The following is a 23,302-nucleotide window of genomic DNA, read 5'->3' as shown; positions in this document are numbered from 1 at the left end:
AATGGGCGGTCCAGACGCTACGATATGTGACCCGATGTCTGAATAACTGATGTTTCTCGGAGATGTCATTAATGTTAATGTCATACGCAGATCTACAAATCTGAACAAACGAGCATCAATTTTTGAACAAATTTTAACCAAGTGCCAGTTTGTCGGTTGTTTGTTTTGATTTAAAAGCCATTTCCTCTGGCACGTTCTTTTTTCGCTTTTCAACCGAAAATCTAAAAACCTTAAGCACGTATATCTTTTCCTTGTAAACTCAACCAGCCGGCATAAACGTAGCTCTCCGGAACGGGATTGTCAGCGTGGGAAAAGGCCTCTTCGTTGATTGTTGATTGTTGCCTCGAATGCTGATTTCTGGCAAATTTCGAGCGGGGTTGCTAATATTTTCGTCGTGCTCCGGTGTGAATCCGTCCGCGTAAAGTATTGCCACGCATAATTCGACTAAAGTCGCGTTCTCGGTCGCCGTCCGACGGATTCCACTCCGTAACCGGAGGCAACCCGCAGCAGGACCGCTATGTGTGCCGTCCACTGATCTCGATTGTCCGTCCGACAAAGCGGAGAAAACCATCCCAAAAAGGCTACTGCGCCGTATCACCGACGAACCGACTCGCAACAACTGGCAAAGCGGAGCGCAAGGCACACTGTCGGGCGTCCGGACTTCTGTACCCTCTTTCCCGTATTTCACTGCCCATCACCCAACGGAAACCGTGCCAGCTGCCCTTGCAGAAGGCGTAGCGGTTTGCTTTCTTTTTTTTCCTTTTTTCTACCTTTTCTTTTCTGCAAAACCGTCGGAAAGCTGGATTATTCAATAGTCTTCGAAGCGATGGCTGACCGACTCACTCAGCTACAGGACACGGTGAACCAGGTACCAGGCAGATGGAGGCGCACCGTTGTACAACGGCACTGACCTTTTGTTTTATTTCCACGCTACCCCGAAAGCAAGCGGAACACTTTTGCAACAGCATCGGCATTCTACAACAGTGCTCGGTACCGAGCAAGTTCGCCGGTTTTGAGCGTACCGGATCCCAAACGCCTCAGCAGCAAATCCAGCCGCAGGAAGACTACCCGCAACTATTCTCCACCCTCATCTCGCGGTGCGCCAAGGACATTGACACACTCATCGAATCTCTGCCGAGCGAGGAGAGCTCCATCGAACTGCAGGTGCAGTCACTGCAGAGGCTCGAGGCCGAGAACAAGGAGTCGGCCGAAAAGCTGGAGGAGGTCGTACGGAAGGGCGAGATGCTGCTGGAGAAGATTCAGGCCGCGCTCAGCGACATCGCACAGTCGCAGCTGGACATGCAGTACTCGTCCTAGGCAGGCGCCCGCTGGATGACTGCTTCCTGCCTGACGAGCTTCCGGTGTGCTAGATATTTAGTCAATTGGGAAACGATTTTAGCCGTAGACATTCGAACGAACAAGAAGTAGCGTGCAGTGGTGCTTCTAGGGACTCGGATATTAAGGGAAGGCTCGCTGTGCTCTACCTTCTGCTGCCGATCGACTTTGTTCGGTGGCTCTGGTGTTACCTCTTGCGGCGCGTGCGGTTCATGTAAGAAATTCCGTCGATGGAAAATTGTAAAGAATAAGGACGCAATGTACTTCTTATGATCATCGATGTTTGATCACCATTATGACTTCTTATGACCATTGACTTTTGTGTGAAACGGTGAAAGAAATTCAAAGAAATAACAATCCGTTATAACAGCATCGCCAGTTCGGGTCCAAGATAAGCTGAAAACATTCAGAATGAACCGTGATGGAACCGTTTCTCAAATAACAACCAGATAGAAAGCAGCGGCAATCGTACACGGTGTCGGAGTATCTTTTATAGTTTAGCGATTTGTTCGTTATTGGTTTTAAAGTATTTCACTAAACATACTGGTTTAATTTTAGCTATCGTTCAAAGATTAAATCTCCTTTTCAAATTTTATATTATATTTCACACTTTCGTGGTTTTTAAACTGATACACGTTCCTCCGCCAATGCGCTATTGCTTCACTTTCTACATTCGAACCACTATGTGAACATTTCATCGGGAAAAACGGATAACAGAAGATGGATTTTAACATACTATACAGTGGGTGGGAAAACCGATAAAAGCGTAGGACAACGCGGCAACTCCTGAGCACTAAAAGCATTGGGCAGCCAGTCGAATGCTTTTCCAGTATTCAAATGAACTAAGCATAAAATGGCGAAAGATCTGACCTGAGGATGTAACCGAAAAGGCCACAACGGACCGTAACAGATGGACCAAGAGTAAAATGTAGAATAAAGGCGACGATCAAAAGATGGTGAAATGCGCGCCTTCTAATTACACGTAATATTTTATACATATATACAAATGAAGAAAGGCCGCCCGCGCTCTCGGCCACATGGCGAACGATCTCGCGAAGACAATCGGCTTAGTTGAGCGTACCGCGACAACCGGCCGCACCGCACAGACAGGGAATCTTTTCGTCCTCGAGCGGAAATTTGTAGTCGTAGGTAATTTCCTCGTTCACGCCAATCGGTTGCTTTGAGTAGATGACAATCTTCTTTTCCGACTCGATCGTGATAACCTTCGCATAGCAGTTGGGCTGTAAGAAATGCCAGAAAGAAGGTGTCACCATATGGTTGTGGGAAACAAGTGCAAGAACTCACGTTGCAGCTGTGATTGATGAAGCGCGCCAGATTGCCACACTTTGTCGCATCGATGATGGTTTCCATATCGATGCGGAACAGGTACGAACTGCCGATACCGATCGCTTCGTACTTAGTTTCGCGCAGATCGGCCACCGAGGGGCGCACCATTTGGCCGACATATTCGATCACCATCTCGTCGGCCGCAATGGGCTCCATCGCAAACAGGCCCCAATCGTGAATGGCCGATTTCGCAAACTTCAGCTGCTTCTTGCGGAACTTGAGCTGATTGAACTTGAGTAACTCCGATTCGGTGCTGGCCCCGAACGCATTCAACAACCGGCGCTGATTTGAGCGTGCTTCCCGCGAAATTCCCTGCATTTTGGCTACCGCCTTCGCCAGCTCCAGGTTTGCACCGGCGACGTTGCTAGCGGCCGCCGCAGTCGTACCCTTGAGATGGTGGTACTTGTACTTGGCCTTTTCGCGCGCGTCGATCTTATAGTAGCCCTCCGTTCGGGCGCTCCCCGTTCGGTGCTGCTTGATGTCGGCCAACGATCGATCTACCGATTTGTCCTTCTTCCGTCGCTTCACAGCGCTCGGACCAGCCGACGCCGCTAGCAACAACGCCGGCTCAAAGCTCCTATCTGTGGCGCAGTGGTCGACCCAATGAGTCGCGTTCAACCAATAATTGTTTGCATCGTCCAGCAACAGAAGGTCGTAGCTCTGGCGGATGTACTGAATGTCTTCGTTGTCGATCCCGCGCGTCAGGAAATCGTACAGCAACGCCATCTCCGTCTGCAGATTACGTGCACGGTACTTCGGAACCGGAACGAACTGCTCGAGGGCGCGCGGAACAACCGGAGCATCTGCCCTAACCAGGCCGTGCTGCTTACTGTCCGTGCGTTGCTTTCGGTCTTTGGCAGGAGCTTTCATCGGAACCGCATCAGCTTTCTCGATCGAAAAAGCGGCTCCATTTCCTGTCACGTGCCCATCGATTTGCTTAGCCACCAATGTAGAAGACAAAGACGCTGGAGGCGTCGCTGAAACCGCGGCCTCACCCGTGGCAATTGCATCGTTGTTATTCGTGTAACCGTGATCGTGGGCCAGAGCATTCTCCGAAGAAGGTGCATACTTGTTACGCGAATTCGAGGCCACAGGCGTCGAGGAATCGGACTGCGGGTGAGGCGACGAGGACGACGGTGAAGCAGACGGAGGCAATGAATAGCAGTGATCGAGGGCCACCTGGCTGGCCTGACTGGAACCACCGTCGGAGGAGGTTGGCGATGCTTTGACCGCTCGATGCACCGTTTCGCCGTCACCGAGATAGAACTCGTTCGTTGCGGCAGGAGCTGTAACGGAGTCGTGGAATAGTTCCGGGATGAGATCGCCGCCCACCGTTGATGATGGTGGAGTACTAGCGAACGGTGACTCGGTCATGCTACTACTTCCCGATCCCGATCCTCCATTAAGCTGACTCTTAGCCCCACCCTTTCGTCCCTTAACAGTGGATTTGGCGGATGTTCTTCCGCTACCGGGTGTTCGTTTGCGCTTCGAGGACGATTCGGCCATCACAGCAGCCTGATCCGCTTGGTCCAGCGAGAAGTCCAACGGTGTCGTAGGATCTTTTCGTTGAAAGTCACCCAATCCGAGGCTGGCCCCCGGGGTCGGTGGTGGTTGCGAGAGACTCGGCGTGACCGGATCATCGAGGCTCGACATTTTGTTGCCAACGAACGAGAGGTTGGCTTTTTTGCACGACGGGTCCAGTGAAGCCGTGACCACCGGCGCCAACGACGGTTTGCTCCGTTCCGCCATCCTTTGTGCTTTCTCTTCCGCCATCCGCACCAGTTCCTCCTGGAACTCTTGGTCGATCTGCTGCAAATACTCGGCCTTCCTTCGACGTTTCTCCTGATATTCGCGCTCCTCATCCGAATCACTGTAGATACGGTCAGACACCGCGTAGGACGAGGAGCCCTGTTTCACCGCAGCTTCATTATTGTTATTGCTATTACTGGAGGTTGGAACGACAGTGGCGTTATTGCTGCTGCCGCCATCCACCACCAACTTCTTTGGCGATTCTCGGCCTGGTGTCCGCGGAGGGTTCTCGTGCTCATCCATTAGCAGCATCTCGTCTCCTTCGGAACTCGGCGACAGGTCTTCGTGCAGTTCGTGCAACGAAAGTTTCGGCAGTTGGGACGGGTCGATGGTCTTCTTGCTCGGGGAGTGATGCGGACTCCGTTCTGGACTTCGGCGCTTCTCCGTCGACATGGGGGGAAGAACTTCTTTTCGCGGTGGACCAGTGACGTCGTCATCCGAATCGGAGTCGGAGTATATCTTCCCCGCAGGTTTACCGAAACCACCAGCACTAGCACCTTCCTTCAGCCTGAAGCTGGGCGCCGTTCGAGACGCCGTGGTGTTACTTCTCTGCTGCTCGTCACTGTCCGTGTCGGAGTAGATGCGATTGTCGCGGTGATCCCGGCGTTGGCGCTTCGCACCGTAACGACCAACAGGCACTGCGTCGGTCTCGGAGAGCGACCCCGAGTCAAGACTATCGTCAGAATCGCTCCCACTCGACTCGTCGTCGCTGCTAGACGTGAACGATGAAACGCTCGGCATACGTTTCTCGATGCGTGAACGCGAAGCCTCCACTGCCGTTGAATCATCCTCTTGACCACCACCATCACCGCCGGTGGATCCCTGTGTGGGAATTGAAGTTGATCCCGTTGTCGTTGAGATGGAAGGAGCCGCTGAAAGAGAGTTTTCCTTTTCCGAATCCGAACCACGCACCATGTCTTCCTGGTCGCTCTTCCGCGAGTCTTCGTCCTGTGGCACCGGGCTCGCTGGCTTGCGAATGCGTCGGAAGGAGGGCATCTTAGGAATTGTCGCCCTTAATCCGAGACCAACGAAACAACCTCCGTTGCTATCGAGGGTGTCGTACGTTTGGCTGAGTAGCTGGTTGATATCTGGCGCTTTGTCCGCTTTCGACAATCCGGATGATGCTACTGTCGCTCCACTGACTCCGGTGGCACCGGCAGTCACTTGAATTTGACCATCCGTTCCGCTACCGAACAGGGAACTTTTCGCTCCTCCTTGACCCTTGTGTTTGCGTTCTTCTTCGTCCCACCACGCTTCATATTTTTTAAAGGCCGTATTTTCAATCATCTTTTTGTTGAAATCTTTCTTCAGAATCTGTTTCAGTTCGGCCACGACACGCTCGATTACGGAATCGATCACGATCTCGTGGCGATTGCGCTTCGTACCTCGAGCACGTTCCATTGTGCTGGTCCCGGCCATTGCGCTACCACACTCGGGAGCATACGGATCATCCGACGGATAGGCAGTGTTCTTACCCGCCGAGTAGTACATGTTGCCGTATGGTGTACCCGGAAACAGGGGAGCGCCCGGAAAAACCGGAGCCGGATACCCGTGGTGATAACCGGAAGTGCCAGAGGAAGCTCCAATCATTGTTGATGATGAGTGTTGAGCGTAGCTATAGTAAGGGGCCGTTGGGTAGAGGTACGAGAAACTACCTGCACCGGTATCAATGGGTGGTTCCGGTGGTGGCGGAGCTGGTGGTGCAGGTTCACTGGGTAATGGCGGCATCGGGAGCGGAGGTTGAGGAGGCATGGGAGGAAGCAAAACGACTGACTTCGAGTCTTCCGCCACCGGCAGCGGTCCTGAGCAGCTTGGTTTTTCCATTTCGGCAGCAGTTACAACTCCCTGCATCGAGACGGATGGTGGTATGTCTTCGTCCTTGGCCAGAATCTCGTCATCGCTCGATGAAATATCACTCGCACCTTCCTCTTTCAGATTTTCCACTTTCAACGGTTTCGGTGGAGGTGGTGGAACCTCCACTGCCCCCTCTGGCGGTGGCGGCGGTGGAACGACACTGCCGTCCACCGGGGGTGGAGGACTTGGGGGCCTATCGGCGATGCTTTCCGGTGGTTCCTGCTTTATTTCCGGTTTGCGGTCTTCGTCCTCGTCATCACTGAGCTGCAGAAAAGAAGCGGCCCCGAATGTCTTCTCCTTAAACAGCATTGCTATTCGCGTGTCGAGATCCAATGTGCTGCCACTGTCGTCGTCCCCGGACGGTGGAATTTTCACCTTCATGTCCACCGAGGGGGGAGACGGAGGCACAGGTACTGATGGGGTTTTTGTCGTGGTCCCCGATTTCGACACGGACGGTTGAGGAGCGGCTGGCGGAGGGGTGACTGTCTCCGAGTCCCACAGCTCCCCATCGTCCATGAAGGTTTTCGGTTGCGGTGGAGGTGGCGCCGGTGGTTTTGCTACACCATCCCAATCATCCTCTGGTGGCGGAGGTGGCGGTGGCGCTGGTGGCTGAGGTGGGGCCCATTTTGAAGTGGAAATTGCTGAAGAACTGGCACCAGTCGTTGTGGTTCCATAGACACTACTATCGTGCACTGGGTAACCGTAGGTTCCGTAATCTGAGCTACTGGCGTACGAAGCGCCGTAATAATCATAACTCGACGCTTCGTAACGCCCTGCGCCCGAGTACGTCTCTCTCGTTTCGCCGCCATACCAATCGCGGTAACTTTTGCTGCGTTTCTTTGAATCCCATTCACGATCACGATACTCACGATCCTGTAAACGATCGCGGTCACGGTCACGCACTCGGTCACGATCCCGATCTCGTCGCTCGCGACTTCGATCCCAATCACGGTCTCGTTCACGATCGCGCTCCCATTCACGATCACGGTCTTTCGCGGTGGTTACCGAATACCGATCACGTTCCTTGTCACGCTCGCGATCCTTCAATCGCTCACCGCCCTTGTGATGGTGATGGTGATACTTCCGATCCTTTTCGTCGGAGTACTTCGCATTGTCACGACTGCGGCTATCATCTTCCCACTCATCGTAGTGACTCCGGCTCGCACTCTTCTCCTTGCTGTAGTAGCTCGAATCTTGGCTGTTACCAGCGCTACCAGAAAAATCGTCACCATCCCACAGTTCTGTGTCGTTGGCGAAGGTGGTCGACTTCTTTTCCCATGGTTCTGGGGCGTGCTCCGGTTCGGGCGGTGCCTTCGACCCTCGGTAACCACCACTGGTTGACATTCCTCCTCCACCTGGCGCTTTCACCGCCGTTGGTGGCGCCGCTTTGGGGGGACAGGGCGACGGTGGTGGTTGTGGCTTTTTTTCGTTCGTTTTTTCCTCCAGCAACCGTTTACACTGCTCTCCGAACGGATCCTTAAACACGTTCAACATCTTTCCCATGACGGACGTCCCGTTCAGCCGTTCGACGCACAACTTTGCCGAACGAACCTGCTCGAACACAATCCGTGCCAGCCCGAGGTGTTTGTTCGTCGTCGGGTGATAGTAAATGTACAGCTCGGTAAATGTACCACACTTGGTCAGCATGTCCGTCAGGAAGAGTTTATCGATGTTATCATTCAGGTTCGTGATCGTAATTTCAATCGCCGGCGGTTCTCCGATGTAATGCTGATCTATTTTGAACCTGCCAGAAAACGGAGCTCATTACATTCGGTCATTTTTTCATGCATTGCAAATTGGGCATACCTGGGCACCGGAATATCGAGCGGTTCAACCCGGGACCGTATTCTGGCCAGCGGGTTCCGTGGATCACGCGGAATGACAGGCGGATGGTTCGAATCCCCCGGTACCACGCCATCGTAGCGGTAAACCTTCGGTGCGCCCTTGTGCAGGAACGGGTCGGCCAATAGTTTAAAGTTTCGCGCGGCTTTCTGCTGTCCAATGTTGTTGTTGCCAGCCGCCCCGGGAGCACTAGCCATCGCTTTGCTTTCCATTGTTCCATTCATCATTCACACTAGGTAGTAAAACATGCGAGAAGATGCAGAAAAGGGTTGATCCAGCTGACGGGGAGTTTGTTTATCATTTCCCCTATTGATACTCTCATAGAGAAACGCGCGTAAAAACAATATTTCTGACAATTGTCGATTACGTTGTTTTCTTTCGTTGTTGTTCTTCTTTTTCTTCACGTTGTTTTTATACACACACTCCTACACTCCTACACATACTCCTCAAAGTTTCGGTATGAATCCTAGAGCAAGCAGTCTTTTTTCTAACCTCAAAGACATCAATTTCCCCTTCGCCCAGGAAATGTCAAAATACGAGCCAGCTTGCTGTGTCTAAGGTCTTACGAAGAGCTAAAGGGAAACTGCGAAAATGATGAAAGTTTTGGAAATAATTCTTACCGGGCGGATAACGATTGCCTTATTGCTGTTCAAGATCGCTCCCGATATGTGGAAGCGTCGCGTTCAAGCTCAAATATCGTGGGTACGCAGAACAAACATACTCCACAACAAAACAATCACCCCGCAGAGCGCTGCAACGAGAGGTGAAACATAATTTAGCAACTGAGGCACGCGGATGTCGAATCGACTGTATCCGCGAGTGGTACTTACTTAGCAAAGCCCCCGGCTGACGACGGCAATAGTTGCCGCAGATGAAACGCACTAATTGCACACTAAAATCCAAAATATCTACAGAAAGGAGTGCAGCGAGATTGGCAAGCCTTGCTCGCTCGCCTACTGTCAGAGAGGAACAGAGAGGGGCGGAACGAAAGTCGGTATCATTTTTACCGGGACACCTCGTGCTTGAAGCAATCTAGACAGCCCTGCAGCTCCTGACAATACAAACAACCCTTCTGTCTCTCGTCGGCACAGTCAAAAGTCAGGCTAAAAGTTTGTCAAGAGTTATATCATCACCTGGTAGTAACTTCGGCAGATTTTCGGTAATATCTGTGCTTCCAGCCCACGAATGTGGGTTAATTGTACAAAATCATTCGGTTCCACTCTCTTACATTAGACCAGAGAAGAAGTGAGGTAAAACATTGCCAAGTTGTTTCATAAACTTTCCCGTTGGCACCTTTCCACCCGCAGGCTTCGAACGACACAATGGCTGCTAGGAAATGGTTCGCATCCCTCTTTCCGGCGGTGAAGGCACAGGAAGAGGAGGATTTGGTTGATCCTCAGGCCGTTCTGAGGGTGAGCTAAGAAGGTCTTTCCCCCCTTCTTGTATCGAACTTCAGTACTCATGCACTTTTTGTTTTGTTCATTTCACAGGAAAAGTGCTCCCAGCATGGCCATGCTCCTGTTTTGTGGGAAAAGTACCAGGCATGCAATGAGCGAGTCGGCGGTCGCTCTCAAACCACCGAAACCTGCGTCGAGGAGCTGTTCGATTATCTTCATGAGCTGGATCACTGCGTTTCGAAGACTTTGTTCTCAAAGTTGAAGTAAAATGGTGGAGTCGACGCAAGTGAGGCGCAGCAGTACATTCAACACACACGGTTACCATCAGAACGGCGAAGTTTTCTCCCAGTAGTGATGAAATATCGTGTCTTTCGACTACGGAACATTTGAAATGGCGCAAAATGTAACATCAGCCCGCTACAAACAAGTATCGCAGCGCGCCTCGTCGGGAAGATGTTTGTTTTTCAACGGAAAATATAGTAAATAAAACTAAGTTTTCAAAACTACTCCCGTTTGGTTTCGTGGCAGGTCAAGTGATATTAAAGGAGAGGCAGTAGACGCATCGTTTCATTTATACGTTTTGATAATGTGACAACGTATTCATTTGTGTCGTGTTATGTATATAAATAATCTGTCCGATAATCGTAACGAAACGTTCATCAAATTGTGAACCAATAGATGGGTGGAGGAAAGCTGGTCATCTGACATGCCACAGTGCCGACTGTCTTTTGGCCCCCTTGTCCGCGGACTGCGAAGTTCGGATTTGTTCGGGAATGAGCGGTATGCCAAATTCGGAGGACAAATTTCGCACATCAGCTTCCTCTTCAGACACCGCCACTGCCAATCTGCAGCACTTCGAAGCACACCGAACACACTCGCACCGGTTTGTTGATGCCAAACTTGATGATGGGCACGTCGTTGTTCGAACAGCGGCTGCAAAGATTACGTCCGCAGTGACGGCTGGAAGAAACACAGAAGGGATGCGGTTAGGTTAATCAAACGTGCGAACATCCCGATAATAGCCTTACCAGTGGTGCTTGCGCATGGTAATGGAAAATTTGGTGCCACATTCTTGGCACAACTCGGACGACGCCCACGGTGACTCCTGTGGAAGTTCGTCCAACAAACGGTTCAGCAGCTGGTTAGTGGCCAGCTTGAAGTTGAATATCGTCAGTCCTTCCCGATTTTCCGCGCCCAGGCAGGCTCCGTTCTTGACCAAAATACGGCAAAGTTGTGCCTGACCACGCATGTACGCCAACAGTAACGGCGTATTGGCCTGTAGGTCCGGATTGTTGATCGGATACTTTGGCATACATTCGAGAAACAGCTCCAAAATAGCGGCCGCCGTGTTGTCCTTCCCGCAACGGCATAACTCGTGCAATGGATTACGTCCCTTCAAGTTGACCGCCTCGGCGTTCAGTTCCGATTCAGTGAGCAGTTCACGTACGACCGCAATGTGTCCCTCGCGTACCGCTATATGCAGTGCGTTGTTACCATCGCCGTCGACGGCATCGAAATCGGCTCCGTTCTGTAGCAGCGCTGACACAGCACAGACCGTACCCCGCTCCGCTGCGACGTGCAATGCCGTTTTCTGCGTAGCATCGCGATCATTCAACCGCGCTCCGGCCAGAATGAGGTTACGGATCAGCATTTCCTTCTCGGATGCGGCCGCCAGATGCAGTGGCGGTGTTTGGTTGACGTCGTGAACCCGTGAGTTGACGTCCACATGAATGGACAGCAAAAACAGGACCGATTCGAGGTCGTCCCGCATGATCGCCAGGTGCAGAAAGTTACGCCCACGTTGATCAATCTGCTCTGCCGCATTTGGCAGGCGCTCGAGAATGTTTTGCGCGGCCTTGTTGTTGCGCACTTGGAGAGCTGCCGCAAACGGTGTGTTGCCCGATTTGTCCCGTATTTTCAGATCGATGCCCGGGTGGCACAGCAAAATGCCGATGATTTCCTCGTGCTGATTTTCGATCGCAATATGTAGCGGTGTCTTGAGCTCGCAGTCGATCGCATTCACGTTCGCACCATGGTCGATCAGCGTATGCAGCACGTTCCGCAGTCCCCACTGGCAGCAAAGATGCAACGGTGACGCTTTGTCCTTTGCTTCGTCCCCTCCCTGGCCCTGGGCGCCCGGTTGACGGGGCGAGTCGAGATCGCAACCGCTGCGGATGAGAAATATGGCCGCCTGTTCCTTGTTCTCATCGATGGCCCGGTGCAGTAGCGTTTGGAGACACCCGTCCGGCCCCGGCCCCCAACAATCGGTGTCCACACCGTGACGGACCAGTACTGACGCAATCTCTTGCTGCTCCGATTCGAGAGCACTCCACAGTGGACAGTCGCCCTTGTTGTCGGGGGCACTCAACGATACGCCGCGACAGCACAGCGCATCCACCACCTCGACCAGCCGGCAGTGGATGGCCAGCTGTAGCGGCGACTCCTGGTCGGCGGTCAGCGCGTTCATATCTGCTCCCTGACTGAGCAGAAAGACGGCCGTCTTTGCGTCCTCTTTCAGGATCGCCTGGTGTAGCAGGGTCATATCCTGTCCGTTACGAGCATTCACATCCGCTCCACCCTGGATCAGTAGCGGAACCAAATCATTATAGCCCAGGCACAGAGCCAAACTCAGCGGAGAGTCACCAAAGGCGTTTTTTAGGTTGAAATCGATCGTGTCAGGATTGTGCTCACGATGCTCGATGAAAGCTTCTACAACCGCAGCGTGATTCTCTTCGACCGCGTAGTGGATGGCCGATTTCAGTTCGGTCACTCCGGACTGCACATTCGGAGGGGCACCCTTCTCCAGTAGGGCACGGGCTAGATTTGCTAATCCTTGCGATGCGGCTACGTGTAGCACCGTTAGCCCTGCTCGATTGATGTGGCTGAGATTGCAGTGATCGGTGAGAAAGATGGCCGATTCTTCAAGCTGCTGCTTCGCCAGTGTATGCAGCAAACTGTCTCCTGTCTCCGGATGGGTAACATTTGGACGGGCACCACGCTCCAGTAACCGGCGGGCCAGTTCGAACGGTGGCCCGTCGGTGTGCGGTGGCATCAGGGCCAACTGTAAGGCACACTTTTGATCCTTCGTACGGACGTTCGTGTCGACGCTCGGACCACTTTCGCTCTGCAGCAGTTCGTCGATCATTTCTGTGTGCTGGGACATGATGGCTACGTGCAACGGGGTGCTGGGAGAGCAAGAAACGAAACAAAGGTAATCAAGAAAAACCGAAGCCCCACAAATTCAGCATCCTCTTACTAGCCCTTGCTATTCTGCATGTTCGGATCGGCTCGCTGGGAGAGGATTTGGCGGCCGATACTAAGCATGTCGCGGTGCGTTTCCGAATCAGTGCTACGCTCCGAGTACGTACAGACAAGATGCAGAGCCGTGTCGGAAGTGTCTCGGGTCGCCAGATCCACATTGCATTTTTTCTCGAGCAGAAACTGGGCTGTGAAGCTATCGCTACGTTTGATCGCATCGATCAGCAGCGTGTTGCCCTGTGAAACGATAAGGAGTTCGAGTGATGACGGTGGGGTTAGCAACTAGCTTTCGTGTCCACTTACTTCCAGGGTATAAGCGTTCATATCGGCACCGCCCGTTTCCAGCAGGGTCTGCGCGATCGCCGTGCTCCGACCCATCAAGGCTAGGCCCAGCGGTAGCTGGCCTTGGGGTGAAAGGCTGTTGACGATTTCCGGGAGCTGCGGACACGAACGAAATCTTCGTTACTATTGAGATACTGTTTTTACATGGCACACATTCAGCTAAGAGACTCAAATAACATTTGAGGTGCAAATTGGAACATTTGTTACTTAGAAACATGTTTATCGATACTCGAAAGTTATGGCCATGTTGTTACATAGAAATAAAGATAGTTTGTGTAAAAACCGTAGAAAAAAGAAAAACCAATTGTATTACGTTTTCTACGTGGGTTGTAACATTGCTCAAGCCACACATTGGATTTAAGTGCTTTTAACTTGCGTCCATAAAAGCAACATAAAAGTTGGGATCAGCGCTTTGACGAAGCATAAAGCATGACGACAATTGTGCCATCATGCGTTTCTCACCGAGTGACTGAACAGCCTAGCCCGTCCGTGGCTGATCGTGCATGTGTTCCGTAGCTCCGGAATGTGGCACCCTTTTGTGTAAATTCAAATGAGAAAACTGTGTCTGTCTTTTGACCGTCAATCGTGTCGAAGCTGTTGAATAGACCATACCAGTTTCCGACAGAGCGTCTTCGGTTGTAGACATATTTTCACAACTTATTTCAATTATCAGTTCCTACATGTGCAGGGTGTTGTTTTCCGGAATGCATTTGTAAAATGTCCGATAACTATCAGGGTCATTATTTAAAAACAAACCAAAACTAATCTGCCCGATCAGTAAACATCTAAAATCAATTAAATGTTAGAATGTTTCAAATAGACTGTGCGTTTGCAAAACAGCAACTGAAACTCAGGCAAAACCGACATTCATAAGTTCACAAGCGATTTTGCAATTAAGAATATTGTAACTACAATAGAGTGAGGATTTGCATCAAATATTTATCGTTCTCAGATGCTGAGCGCTCTTTGCGTTTGTGAGCATTTTCCGATGGAATTGGAATAATTTCCAAGGCTCGATGACCTTACGATGCACATTATCGATAGGTCAAGGATGCACGGAAGGACTTGAACGACAGATGACCAGAATTACAAAAAACAGCGTCGTCGGAAGGCCGCAGAACCGGCACTGCTACTCGACGGGCGGTCGAAACTAACGTCACTTATCACGAGCCGCAGCGACGACCACGCTCGGAGTGCATTGCACTTCGAAGAAAACTTCTCTCTCCTAGTTCATCGTCGGCCAACATTCAGGAACCGGGTGCCTTCGTAAGCACCGTTTATGTTTCCTGCTCCGTCGGAGTCTGCCATCCGCTAGCTCGCCGTTCGTTACACTGTCGCCGGCGGGGCGATCTTTTCCATTTTTTGCTTTCTCTCCATTCCGAAACCCTTTCGCCAAGCTTTCGATATTTAGCCGCTTGCTGAATCAACCTCTCTCGGCACGTTTCTCTCTCTCTTTTGTGTAGTCGTTGAAATCGGAATTTCCTTTCTGCTCGCTGAAGGCACAACCTATAGCGCCAAGCTGCGGTCAGCGGCGACGGATCTCGCGGCGCTCGCAGTTGTTGGTTAGCTTTCGCGGCGACAGCATAGTAGAACGTCTCGGTTACTCGCTCAGGACCGCGCCGTATTATTGTGTTGCTCTTATCTACGGGCTTCGCACACGTTCATCATCGCACTGACTTCGATAAGCACCTATCGTGAAAGTGCGTGAACGACGACGACGACCAAGGCAGCAGAATTGGGAACGGCAAACGCGAGGTCAGAGCATTCGCTCTCCCATTCGTCATATCGCGTAAACATCGCCCGGCCGAAAGGGAAACAAATAAGCGGTGTTCGCGAAATTGGAGCAGAATTTCGTCCTGACTTCGGCCCACGATCATCGCGCGCCAAACTCGCCAGCAGTGGAAGAGTTCTAAAATTAAAGTCGCCGCAAAAAACGAAAGAGTGTGCATCACCGAACGCGACACGCGCGTTGTGAATGTGAATTTTCTGTTGTTTTAAGCGTCTTGGACCCTCCCTTTCGTCGGCGCTTACCCGCCTCAAGACGCCGAGAGTGACCGTGACCTTGTTAACTTTTCGTATCCACAGTATTGGGGTGGTTGGCGAGCGTTTGTTCTCATCCATGACTACTATGGATGATGTTTTCAAGCTTCATTCTAATGCCACTCTCCGCGGGCTACTTTAATGAAAGTTTTTGGAGAAGTTGATTGTCGATTGCCTGAGACTGCACCCGTTGTTGGCCAGCGTTGTAACCATCGTTCAACAATTTGAACGGCGATTGTTTTGGTGTCGATCGACGTGTGTGTTTATGTGTGTGTAGCAGCATGCTGGTTCCTGGAACGAAAAAGTAGCACCCCAAAGAGGAAGCAGTACTTTCGGGAAATCGCAAACATTCAAGACCGTGACGCCTTCCGCTTCCAGACCGCAACGGTACATCCTCTTGCAACGGAGACGACGACGCTCTGCAGAGAAACAGTGTGTAGCATTGTTTTAACGGTTTACTAGTAGCCAGACGCAGCGCTAACGGGAACCAGGCCCTCTATGGTGGGAGAGGTGGCTCCCGCGAAGTGAAACAGGCGGACGGCACAGATCAACTCCTAGAGACAGGCAGCGATCGGTGTCTGCAGTCGAAAAACCGACATTCGCACCAACGGCGAAAAAATACCCGCTGGGTTGCGGAATCGCGCGGATGAAGTGATTTTGGGTTGTCTGCCTAAGAGAAAAGCATTCGAATCCAACCACCGATTAGTTTCTCCCTGCAAACAGACCGACCTCACCTCATGGAAGCGCTCAACCGGTTCCGGTTCAGGCCGTTGGCCGTGGTGCTGTTGGTGGTGGTGTTACTTCTAATATTTATTACAGGTAATTATCCTTCGTCTCACCGGTTTGCCACCAAATGGCCAGCGCCGGTGGCGGTGATGAAGTAGAAGAAAGAACAAGCCAATACAGAGCAACACAGGAAGGTGGCGATCGGATCTTGACTTGAAAAAAGCAAAAGGCCTTTGGGCAAAAGGCAACAGTGGCCGGCGGTCATTCAAATGGGAGTTGCGGAACTGTTTTGAAACATTAACCCACCCGGTACACTTTGCCCTGCGTTCTGCAAACATGCGGCCAGATGGTGTGCAATGGCCACCGAGGTCCTCCATTCAATCCGCGGCGGCGATGATGATGTTTTCAGATGCCGGATGCCACCGCGACTTGCGCCGTGGTGCTATGTGTTTATAATCACTTTATTGGTGCTCGTGTCCCGCGCCAGCGCGCAGACCAGAACAAGATTTCAGAATGGTTCACGGAAGGGAATGTAGATCAGTCGGAGGGCGGAACATGCGACCCGAGTGTGCCGCGAGAATTGCGCCATTATGGTGCGTAGCACAAGGAAACGTTTTACGGGCAGATGATTCATTGGGATTGTGTTTGTAGACAATTGTTTTGCTCTCCGTGGATAGTTCACTCATGCGAATGAATGCGTTATTTATGCGATCGTTGCCGATTGCACGAGAGAACCATTTCTGACAGCCACAGGCAATGAATTCGCTCACGATCGGAATGGCGATCATCGTTTCGATCGAAATGTATGATGCTTTAGTGTAGGATTCAATCTTGACGCTCGGCTCGACAGGGTGTAAAAGCGTCGCAAGCGAGTGTCATTTAACTAGCTTGAAGAAGATTTCGCGGTTTGAACGGCATTAGCATATTTTACGCGGAAATACAAACTACAGCCTTGTGTCTAACCTTCGACCACATGTCGCTTCGGACGTCCCACTGTCGACGCGGTATCGGCCGCTTTAAAGGTATGACCCTGATCATTGATAACAAAAATCCTACGACTGAACGATCGACGACCGAACGTGGCGAATTCATTATGATTTTGTTCATCACAGGCACGCGTTATTTTTGGGATGATCATCCGCTTTCGACCGGTTAAAGGTGTGAGAAAAATGTTACTAACGTAACGTGTCTTCCGGTTTGCTGGTTTCTTTTCGAAAGAGAAAATTAGCGCCGAGGACGCTGCCCCACCCGTATGTATCGTTTCCTGTTAACGCTTGTCCACTAATAAATAGCTGAATTTTAATTTCAATTTCCGCGCTATAAAGCAACTCGCCCCGATACGCTTACCTATTAGGAGGCACACGTGTCTGACACGTAGATGAACTATTAAATTCGACTTGAGTCAAATTATTGGAGCCTCCCGTGCATGACACAGAAATGGAAGTAATCATATGTAGGAGGTTCGATTTTATTACCCACGTTCAGTGTTGCCCCGTGACTCATGCGGAGAGCAGAGTGCGTTACTGGGTGCGATAGTTATGGCAAGTGACATCATGGGACGAGAATGATCCACCCAATTCAACCGTGGGAAGCGGAGGCGAACAACAAGCACTGCTAAAAATGGGACACACAGTGGAATCCACTGCTTGAACTGGAATGCCAGTTTTGAAAACCATTTTCATTGTTTTTCTGAACCAATCAATATCGATGTGGCTTCCAACGAGTTGAGTGCTGAAAAATTATTCGTTTCAAATTCAATTTTCTTAGTCTGTTCCTTGACTGCCGTTTTTCAACTGTCTGTGTCTTTGACCTTGCACCCTTAACGGGCGCACCCAATAAGGAGCCAGGCTGGTGTGCAAAACTTTCCATCGATCCAGTCCGAGAAAGTTGCTGGACGCCCAACTACCTTCTCTTCGAAAGGGTGTACCAGGTAGCGAGCGAACCGACCGACTGCACTGGATATTGGAACGGCTGTGACGTGCTATTGCTGTATCGCGGTCCGTTTTGCAGAAAGACTGGTTTTTCTGCTACAATCCGAGGAATAGTGAGACTTCCGCGGTAGGGTTCGGCCCGACTGCAACCCCAGTGCCAAGTGGAAAGGGGTGCCAGTGACGCACATAGGACAGCAAAGCGGTGATTATAAGCAATTGGAGGTGTTGGAGCACAGTACAGAATGCAAGTGTCATGGGGACATATTTCCACTACGTCGGTAAGACTTTTGATGCGTTGGTTGTTAACGGTAGCGCGTGATAGTATTAGCATTAACCATAACGGTAGCGCTCCAAAAAGGGCCACGACACCGCAAAAGGCAGACCCTCGAACATTGACATCATTGGTCGGTACAAGGCGGCGGGCTGTATGAAGGAGAAGATCGTAGAGCGCCACTGGCCCGTTGGCTTCCACCCATTTGTTTGCCATGCTTAAAGTGGGACAATTAGGGAAATGGGTCATAACCTGCTTGCACTTGACGCTGGTGTAAAGTGTGCAGCGTGTTTCAATGTTGTGGTTCGGGGCGATTCTGTACACAGACCTCCCAGAGTGGATAGAAGCAAATAGGCGCCATCGGAGAAAGAGAGACGTCTCTGTCGCAGGTCGCTAACCGCCGCGAGCTTACAGGGAAATGGTCAAGCCCTTTTATCCTGCTGTCTACCGGGCAACTGGAGGAGAATTCAATTAATTTGATTAAAGTGGAGCACCGCGTTGTCGTGCGTGGTTCCACGTGAAACAGTATCACACGGAGTATCATTGGTTTGTTGCCTTAGAGCTGCCCTTGTCCCTAGCGGAGTATCATGTAACCAGCCTAAGGTTTGCACCCAAATCGCACGCTACTCAAACGACTAGTTCTTGTTTATTTCAAGATCCAAAAAGAATGATTCATAGACAACATGCCCTTGGGAGCTGCTACTTGTTGCTTAAAATTTAGCTTATCCTGTTTGTTTCGGACAGCGAGCAACTACAGGACCAACAAGCGATGTGGCCCAATTGGAGAAGTTACATCCGAAATAATCGGTTCGTTAACACGAAAAACCTGGTTGTGTTTCTTATGCCCTCTCACACATGCTCTTAGCCTCAGCCGCACTAGGTTCATTGACACCACCCCGAAAGGACAACAATATTGAACGATTTGCAATTCCAATGGAAGCACCCAAAAACCGTTCGGACGTCATCCCCTTGTGACGTCACGGACAACAAGGCGCAAGCGGATACACACACTAGTCTGACGGTATCGTTATCTGTGTATGGCCGTCATAAGTGTCGCCTGTCTGGCTTTGTGGTTCGTTGGAGATTGCTTAAACCCTCTTCTGGATCTCGAATCATGGCAAGTTCGTGGCTGGGGAGGTGTCTTCAGTTCTTTGGCTGCTATAAGTGTTTCCAACAAGCACGGCGTGTCCGGAGCATAAACAGTGAAGGGCTTTGCTGTTGATCAGATTCCATCTTTCACTTTCTCGTTCTTCTCTGAACAGGATGTACATTTAGTACGACGAGTTCGGGAAGTGGCCGGGAAGAGCGAAACCTCTTGTGAATGACGATACGCAAACGGACCATGGGATAAGGTCGATGCATGCAATTCACGCTGGAAGCATTCCCGTATGAAGCGTGTCGACCATGTATGCCGGGAGAAACAGTGTGCCGGCCACTTGTGCCATCCTAACCGAGTGAGTTCTTCGAACGTGCTCCGGGCGGAAATGTTGATATTATCGACCTCCAACAGCCTCTCCATTTGTCTGTGTTGGTCGGCGAAGAAGCTATCGGTCTAAACGGGAGCATCCATGAATGCAGACCCAGAATGCAATCGTCATTCAAAGATGTTTTCGAATCCCCATGCAGGTTGTTTGGGAAGCGATTTTCGTCCATCCATTCATGTTAAGTTCTCACAACGCACGATCTAGCATTACGAGGTCGGTATGCCAAGGCATAGAGTAAGTGGTCGGTTTTCTACATTGTTTCCTTCTGCGATAGATTTTTTTAATCGCTCACGCCAGAGCTAATGTGAGCCGATAGTGATGGCTATACAAACATTCATTGTAATGAAGTCGGGCCTGGGACGGGCAGTTTTTCGAGTGTTTTGAGGCTATTCTCTGGGTTAGGCTGGCTGCTGATAAGTGTTATGGCTACGATAACAGACTGTGTAGTGTTTTCGGTCGACCAGATGATGAATATTTCAACCAGCGGTCGGTTACAGAGTCGAGCAAATACAGTCAAACATGAATATTGATGATCATTTAAAAAAATGGGAATTTTAATTCCGAAATATTTCTGAGAAGACGTATTATTATATTTTGGTAAACTTTTTTCAAGCTGTGCCTTTCCGATAGGACGCGCTAATATTTTTTACCGACCAACCAAGTTTGCCAGTTCTGCGTTTCAAAAATCATAAATTAGCAAAATAAGGGCATCCCAATCGGCAGCCGGTTTTTGTAGCGGGATGCGAGGAGTAAAGTAAACTTCTCAAGTTGCATTCCGTTATGAAATATCGTAGAAAGTAAGATTTCACTTTCACGCCCATCATCCGGTAACACCACTCGCAAAATGCAAATTGGGAACACGAATGGTTTTTTTAAATATATTTCCTTTCGCTAAATGAGAGGTGCCTATGGAGACACCGAAACCGAACTGCTGACCGAGCCTCACATTTTAGCGCTCTTGTGCTAAGCTCTTTCTTTGCGGCTTGCTTCATGTTCCGTAACCATATATTAAATATAGTTTTTTTGCTCTCTCTTGTTACAAATATCTTTCCATAGAGTTTAACGGTGTTTCTGCGATAAAATGCTACCGTTGCACAGTGGCTCCTCCGAGCCGGCATCAGAACAACACCAAAACACAGCTTTGTTCCAAATTTGACGAGTCCGACTACTACACGGTCGACTGCCCCTGGTCCACCATGTGCGTGAAGCGAATCTTCAAGCTGCAACTTCTGAAGGCCGAGCAGGAAACGGTTAGTCGAGACTGTGCACAGCAGAAAAACACGGAACAGGTAATAAGTGTTCATCACGTCTGCCTTTCACTGGCACGGATCACTGATCATTCTGAAACTGTTGCTCTTGCATGTCTCCACCATATTTTCTGCCAGGTTTATAAATCCGGTGCGTGGACGCCGGAGCATAACATCGAGGAGCCGTACACGGAGGGCTGCCAAACGATAGACGACTCCACGTACTGCTTCTGCCGGGGTTCTTACTGCAACTCGGCCACGACAACGTCGGAACTCAGTAACTATGCAACGGACATCATGGGTGTTATACTAGTGTTTAACGTAATGAAGTACGTTAGCAAAATCGACCACTGAGCGTACGCGTCCGGTAGATGTGTAAAAATCTGCCGGCGGATGAGTGGAAATAGTGAAATTGAGTATTGAAAATTAATCGACAGGTTTCAGCAACTGATCGTAATGTGATATTGAAGTGTGCTATCCGAACGATGCACCTCAAAAGCTTCTCGAATCTAAATATTTCGCAAATAAATAGAGCTTTTGAACTGTTCTATGCCTTTTACTCTTGTGAGAGAAAAAATTCAATTGAATTCAAAAAATCCGAAACGATTTTAAACGGTTACGAAATGTTTGTGGGTAAGGACGATGGGTAAAATAGATAAATGAACCCATTCTACAGAAATCAAGTGCCATCGTTAAACATTCAACATGATTAATTTGGTGGGGATTTCAGTTAGTACTTACCGAACCGTTGTTCTCGACGAGGCACAGAAACACGACGTCTTCGCGCAGCAGCCGCACGGCAGCATGTAACGGATGTTTGGTTTTACTTTTCAACATTTTGTACAGCAGTGGGCCAGACATGTGCTCGAAGTCCTGTGGCGTCAGATCGTCCCAGTGGGTCGAAATCAAACCAGAGCAATACTCGAGCAGATTCGAGGCACCGACATCCTCTGCAACGCAATAGAACCGCACACAGGAGCGTACTGACACTGAGGAGACAAGGGCCCTTTCGCACAGCCCCATTAGCCCCGGCAGTTTGAAGCGATGGGATGTTTTCAGCAGCTCGAGAGCCAATGAATCGTGCTGCAAGTCAACCACGTCGGTGTATATCCAACGGAGCAGAGCGTATCCCACATCCGCATCCATATCAGACCAATCTGAAACGGGAGACGCATGGTGAAGAGTTAGTTTTCTGAGGATATGAATGTATCAAAAGGGGTATGCTCATACCTAGTTCCGTTTTGTCCACTATCACCTCCTCCCGCCACTCTTCACTGCGCGCATTGAGGACAAATTTGTGCGCTGGCATCGATTTGTCCTTGAGCTTGATTGCAATATCGGAATAGGTCGTTCTGCCGTAAAGCGTCGCGACAGTCATAGCAAGCCGGGAAATGAAGCTGCTGAATTCACCCGACACGTCATTTTCTCCATTAGATGCGGCCGCTTTGCTGTATTTACGCTCCAACTCAGCGTAATTTTTCTGTAGCTTCGTGTATTCTTCCTTCAGCAGTTTGAGATGTTTCTCCAGCTTGATCGTGTCATTAGCGGTGGCTAAAGAAACGGTAATAGATTGGCGTTAGATTCAAAACCACAAAATTGCGCGCATTCCTCGGTAGTTCTGCAAACCGCCACGTGCGGCGTCCATATTGCTTGAAAGGGAGTTGTTTTCGTTTGTTTATGCCACAGCACTCGCGAAACGTCAAAACCGCTCTGATAACACAAGGCAATCATCGACCAATTTGGAAGAAGAAACGCCCTTCTTTCCTCTGCTTTCGTATCACTGCTTGCCAATGCCCGGCTGCTGCCTCCCCGTTAGCTGATTATCCTGCTTGATTGGCGTTTACTTGTCTCGCTTGCCACATCCGCAGATAAATGTATTTGCGGCGCATTCGAGTGACACGGTTAATCCCGTTCCGCGGGGCATGACTAGTAGAGTCGTAAATGTGACGCATCGTAGCCGGTTGAGGAAGCAACAGCACACACTTTGCTTGGAAGTCCGTTCGCCGCGCGATCCTCCCCTTTGATGCCCGGTTCCGTAGATGCTTACCCATCGTTTTCGTGTACACAACTGGACGGTCCGTAATGCGTGAAGAAACCTGTCGCGCGGTGCTGGTAAACGAAAGCCCCTATGGGCACCACAAGACTCACAATGGCTGCATGGCTGTAGCATACGCTGTTTAAACGATGAATGCGGGTGTTGGCGAGCAAACAAAAAGAAACAAACTCGGAAACTAGCGAACTACAGAATACTACCGCACTTCCGTCACGACAAAACTCACTGTGAACAGCCAAGAGCTCCGTCAAACCCGTTGTCAAAACTGCGAAGCCGAAATGACAGCAAATGTCCATCGATTAGCAAAGACGTGAACCATTTCGAGCATCATCTGCAAACTGTAAAATTCGAGTATGATTTCGAGCA

At 50.3% G+C, this 23,302-nt stretch overlaps 5 protein-coding genes across 6 annotated transcripts; 3 read left to right on the top strand and 2 right to left on the bottom strand.

Annotated features, from left to right (window-relative positions):
- Positions 1-382: 382 nt before the first annotated feature.
- Positions 383-2,288, top strand: LOC131212475 (mediator of RNA polymerase II transcription subunit 21). The gene is made up of 2 exons (XM_058206353.1): positions 383-868; positions 943-2,288. The coding sequence occupies exons 1-2, from the start codon at positions 827-829 to the stop codon at positions 1,315-1,317; spliced, it is 417 nt and encodes a 138-aa protein (XP_058062336.1). The 5' UTR covers positions 383-826; the 3' UTR covers positions 1,318-2,288.
- On the bottom strand, positions 1,860-8,411 carry LOC131212474 (histone-lysine N-methyltransferase SETD1). Its single transcript, XM_058206352.1, has 3 exons — positions 8,152-8,411; positions 2,641-8,089; positions 1,860-2,576 (listed from the first exon to the last, which is right to left on the bottom strand). Exons 1-3 carry the CDS (start codon positions 8,409-8,411, stop codon positions 2,403-2,405), a joined length of 5,883 nt encoding a protein of 1,960 aa, XP_058062335.1. The 3' UTR covers positions 1,860-2,402.
- Positions 8,412-9,234: 823 nt separating this feature from the next.
- Positions 9,235-9,963, top strand: LOC131209943 (cytochrome b-c1 complex subunit 6, mitochondrial). Its single transcript, XM_058203116.1, has 3 exons — positions 9,235-9,346; positions 9,495-9,599; positions 9,678-9,963. Exons 2-3 carry the CDS (start codon positions 9,510-9,512, stop codon positions 9,849-9,851), a joined length of 264 nt encoding a protein of 87 aa, XP_058059099.1. The 5' UTR covers positions 9,235-9,346; positions 9,495-9,509; the 3' UTR covers positions 9,852-9,963.
- A 212-nt stretch (positions 9,964-10,175) lies between these two features.
- LOC131211911 (rabankyrin-5) lies at positions 10,176-23,135 on the bottom strand. The gene is made up of 7 exons (XM_058205590.1): positions 22,931-23,135; positions 22,114-22,434; positions 21,625-22,040; positions 13,146-13,280; positions 12,841-13,079; positions 10,613-12,769; positions 10,176-10,544 (listed from the first exon to the last, which is right to left on the bottom strand). Exons 1-7 carry the CDS (start codon positions 22,932-22,934, stop codon positions 10,409-10,411), a joined length of 3,408 nt encoding a protein of 1,135 aa, XP_058061573.1. The 5' UTR covers positions 22,935-23,135; the 3' UTR covers positions 10,176-10,408.
- On the top strand, positions 14,768-21,411 carry LOC131211912 (uncharacterized). Of its 2 annotated transcripts, none has more exons than XM_058205591.1 (3): positions 14,768-16,043; positions 20,693-20,925; positions 21,022-21,411. In XM_058205591.1, exons 1-3 carry the CDS (start codon positions 15,962-15,964, stop codon positions 21,235-21,237), a joined length of 531 nt encoding a protein of 176 aa, XP_058061574.1. In that variant the 5' UTR covers positions 14,768-15,961; the 3' UTR covers positions 21,238-21,411. The 2 variants fall into 2 exon arrangements, with proteins under 2 accessions (XP_058061574.1, XP_058061575.1); XM_058205592.1 differs by lacking the exon at positions 14,768-16,043 and adding an exon at positions 18,099-18,159.
- Positions 23,136-23,302: the final 167 nt, after the last annotated feature.

This window comes from Anopheles bellator, chromosome 2 (assembly GCF_943735745.2).
Source record: "Anopheles bellator chromosome 2, idAnoBellAS_SP24_06.2, whole genome shotgun sequence".
In the NCBI taxonomy this organism is placed as follows: Eukaryota; Metazoa; Arthropoda; class Insecta; order Diptera; family Culicidae; genus Anopheles; species Anopheles bellator.
The sequence above is the reverse complement of the archived record's forward strand: the minus strand, read 5'-3'. Positions and strand labels throughout refer to the sequence as shown.

Bases quoted from the DNA above. Each gene is read 5' to 3' on its own strand.
- LOC131212475 (XM_058206353.1), top strand. From the start codon at position 827: ATGGCTGACCGACTCACTCAGCTACAGGACACGGTGAACCAG. The intron at 869-942 runs GTACCAGGCAGA...CTACCCCGAAAG, and splicing joins TACAGGACACGGTGAACCAG to CAAGCGGAACACTTTTGCAA.
- LOC131212474 (XM_058206352.1), bottom strand. From the start codon at position 8,411: ATGAATGGAACAATGGAAAGCAAAGCGATGGCTAGTGCTCCCGGGGCG. The intron at 8,090-8,151 runs GTATGCCCAATT...GTTTTCTGGCAG, and splicing joins CTCGATATTCCGGTGCCCAG to GTTCAAAATAGATCAGCATT. The intron at 2,577-2,640 runs GTGAGTTCTTGC...CATTTCTTACAG, and splicing joins TCATCAATCACAGCTGCAAC to CCCAACTGCTATGCGAAGGT.
- LOC131209943 (XM_058203116.1), top strand. From the start codon at position 9,510: ATGGCTGCTAGGAAATGGTTCGCATCCCTCTTTCCGGCGGTGAAGGCA. The intron at 9,600-9,677 runs GTGAGCTAAGAA...TTCATTTCACAG, and splicing joins ATCCTCAGGCCGTTCTGAGG to GAAAAGTGCTCCCAGCATGG.
- LOC131211912 (XM_058205591.1), top strand. From the start codon at position 15,962: ATGGAAGCGCTCAACCGGTTCCGGTTCAGGCCGTTGGCCGTGGTGCTG. The intron at 16,044-20,692 runs GTAATTATCCTT...ATCTTTCCATAG, and splicing joins ACTTCTAATATTTATTACAG to AGTTTAACGGTGTTTCTGCG. The intron at 20,926-21,021 runs GTAATAAGTGTT...ATTTTCTGCCAG, and splicing joins AGCAGAAAAACACGGAACAG to GTTTATAAATCCGGTGCGTG.
- LOC131211911 (XM_058205590.1), bottom strand. The intron at 13,281-21,624 runs GTAAGTACTAAC...TCGTGTCCGCAG, and splicing joins TCGTCGAGAACAACGGTTCG to CTCCCGGAAATCGTCAACAG. The intron at 10,545-10,612 runs GTAAGGCTATTA...TGTTTCTTCCAG, and splicing joins ACCATGCGCAAGCACCACTG to CCGTCACTGCGGACGTAATC.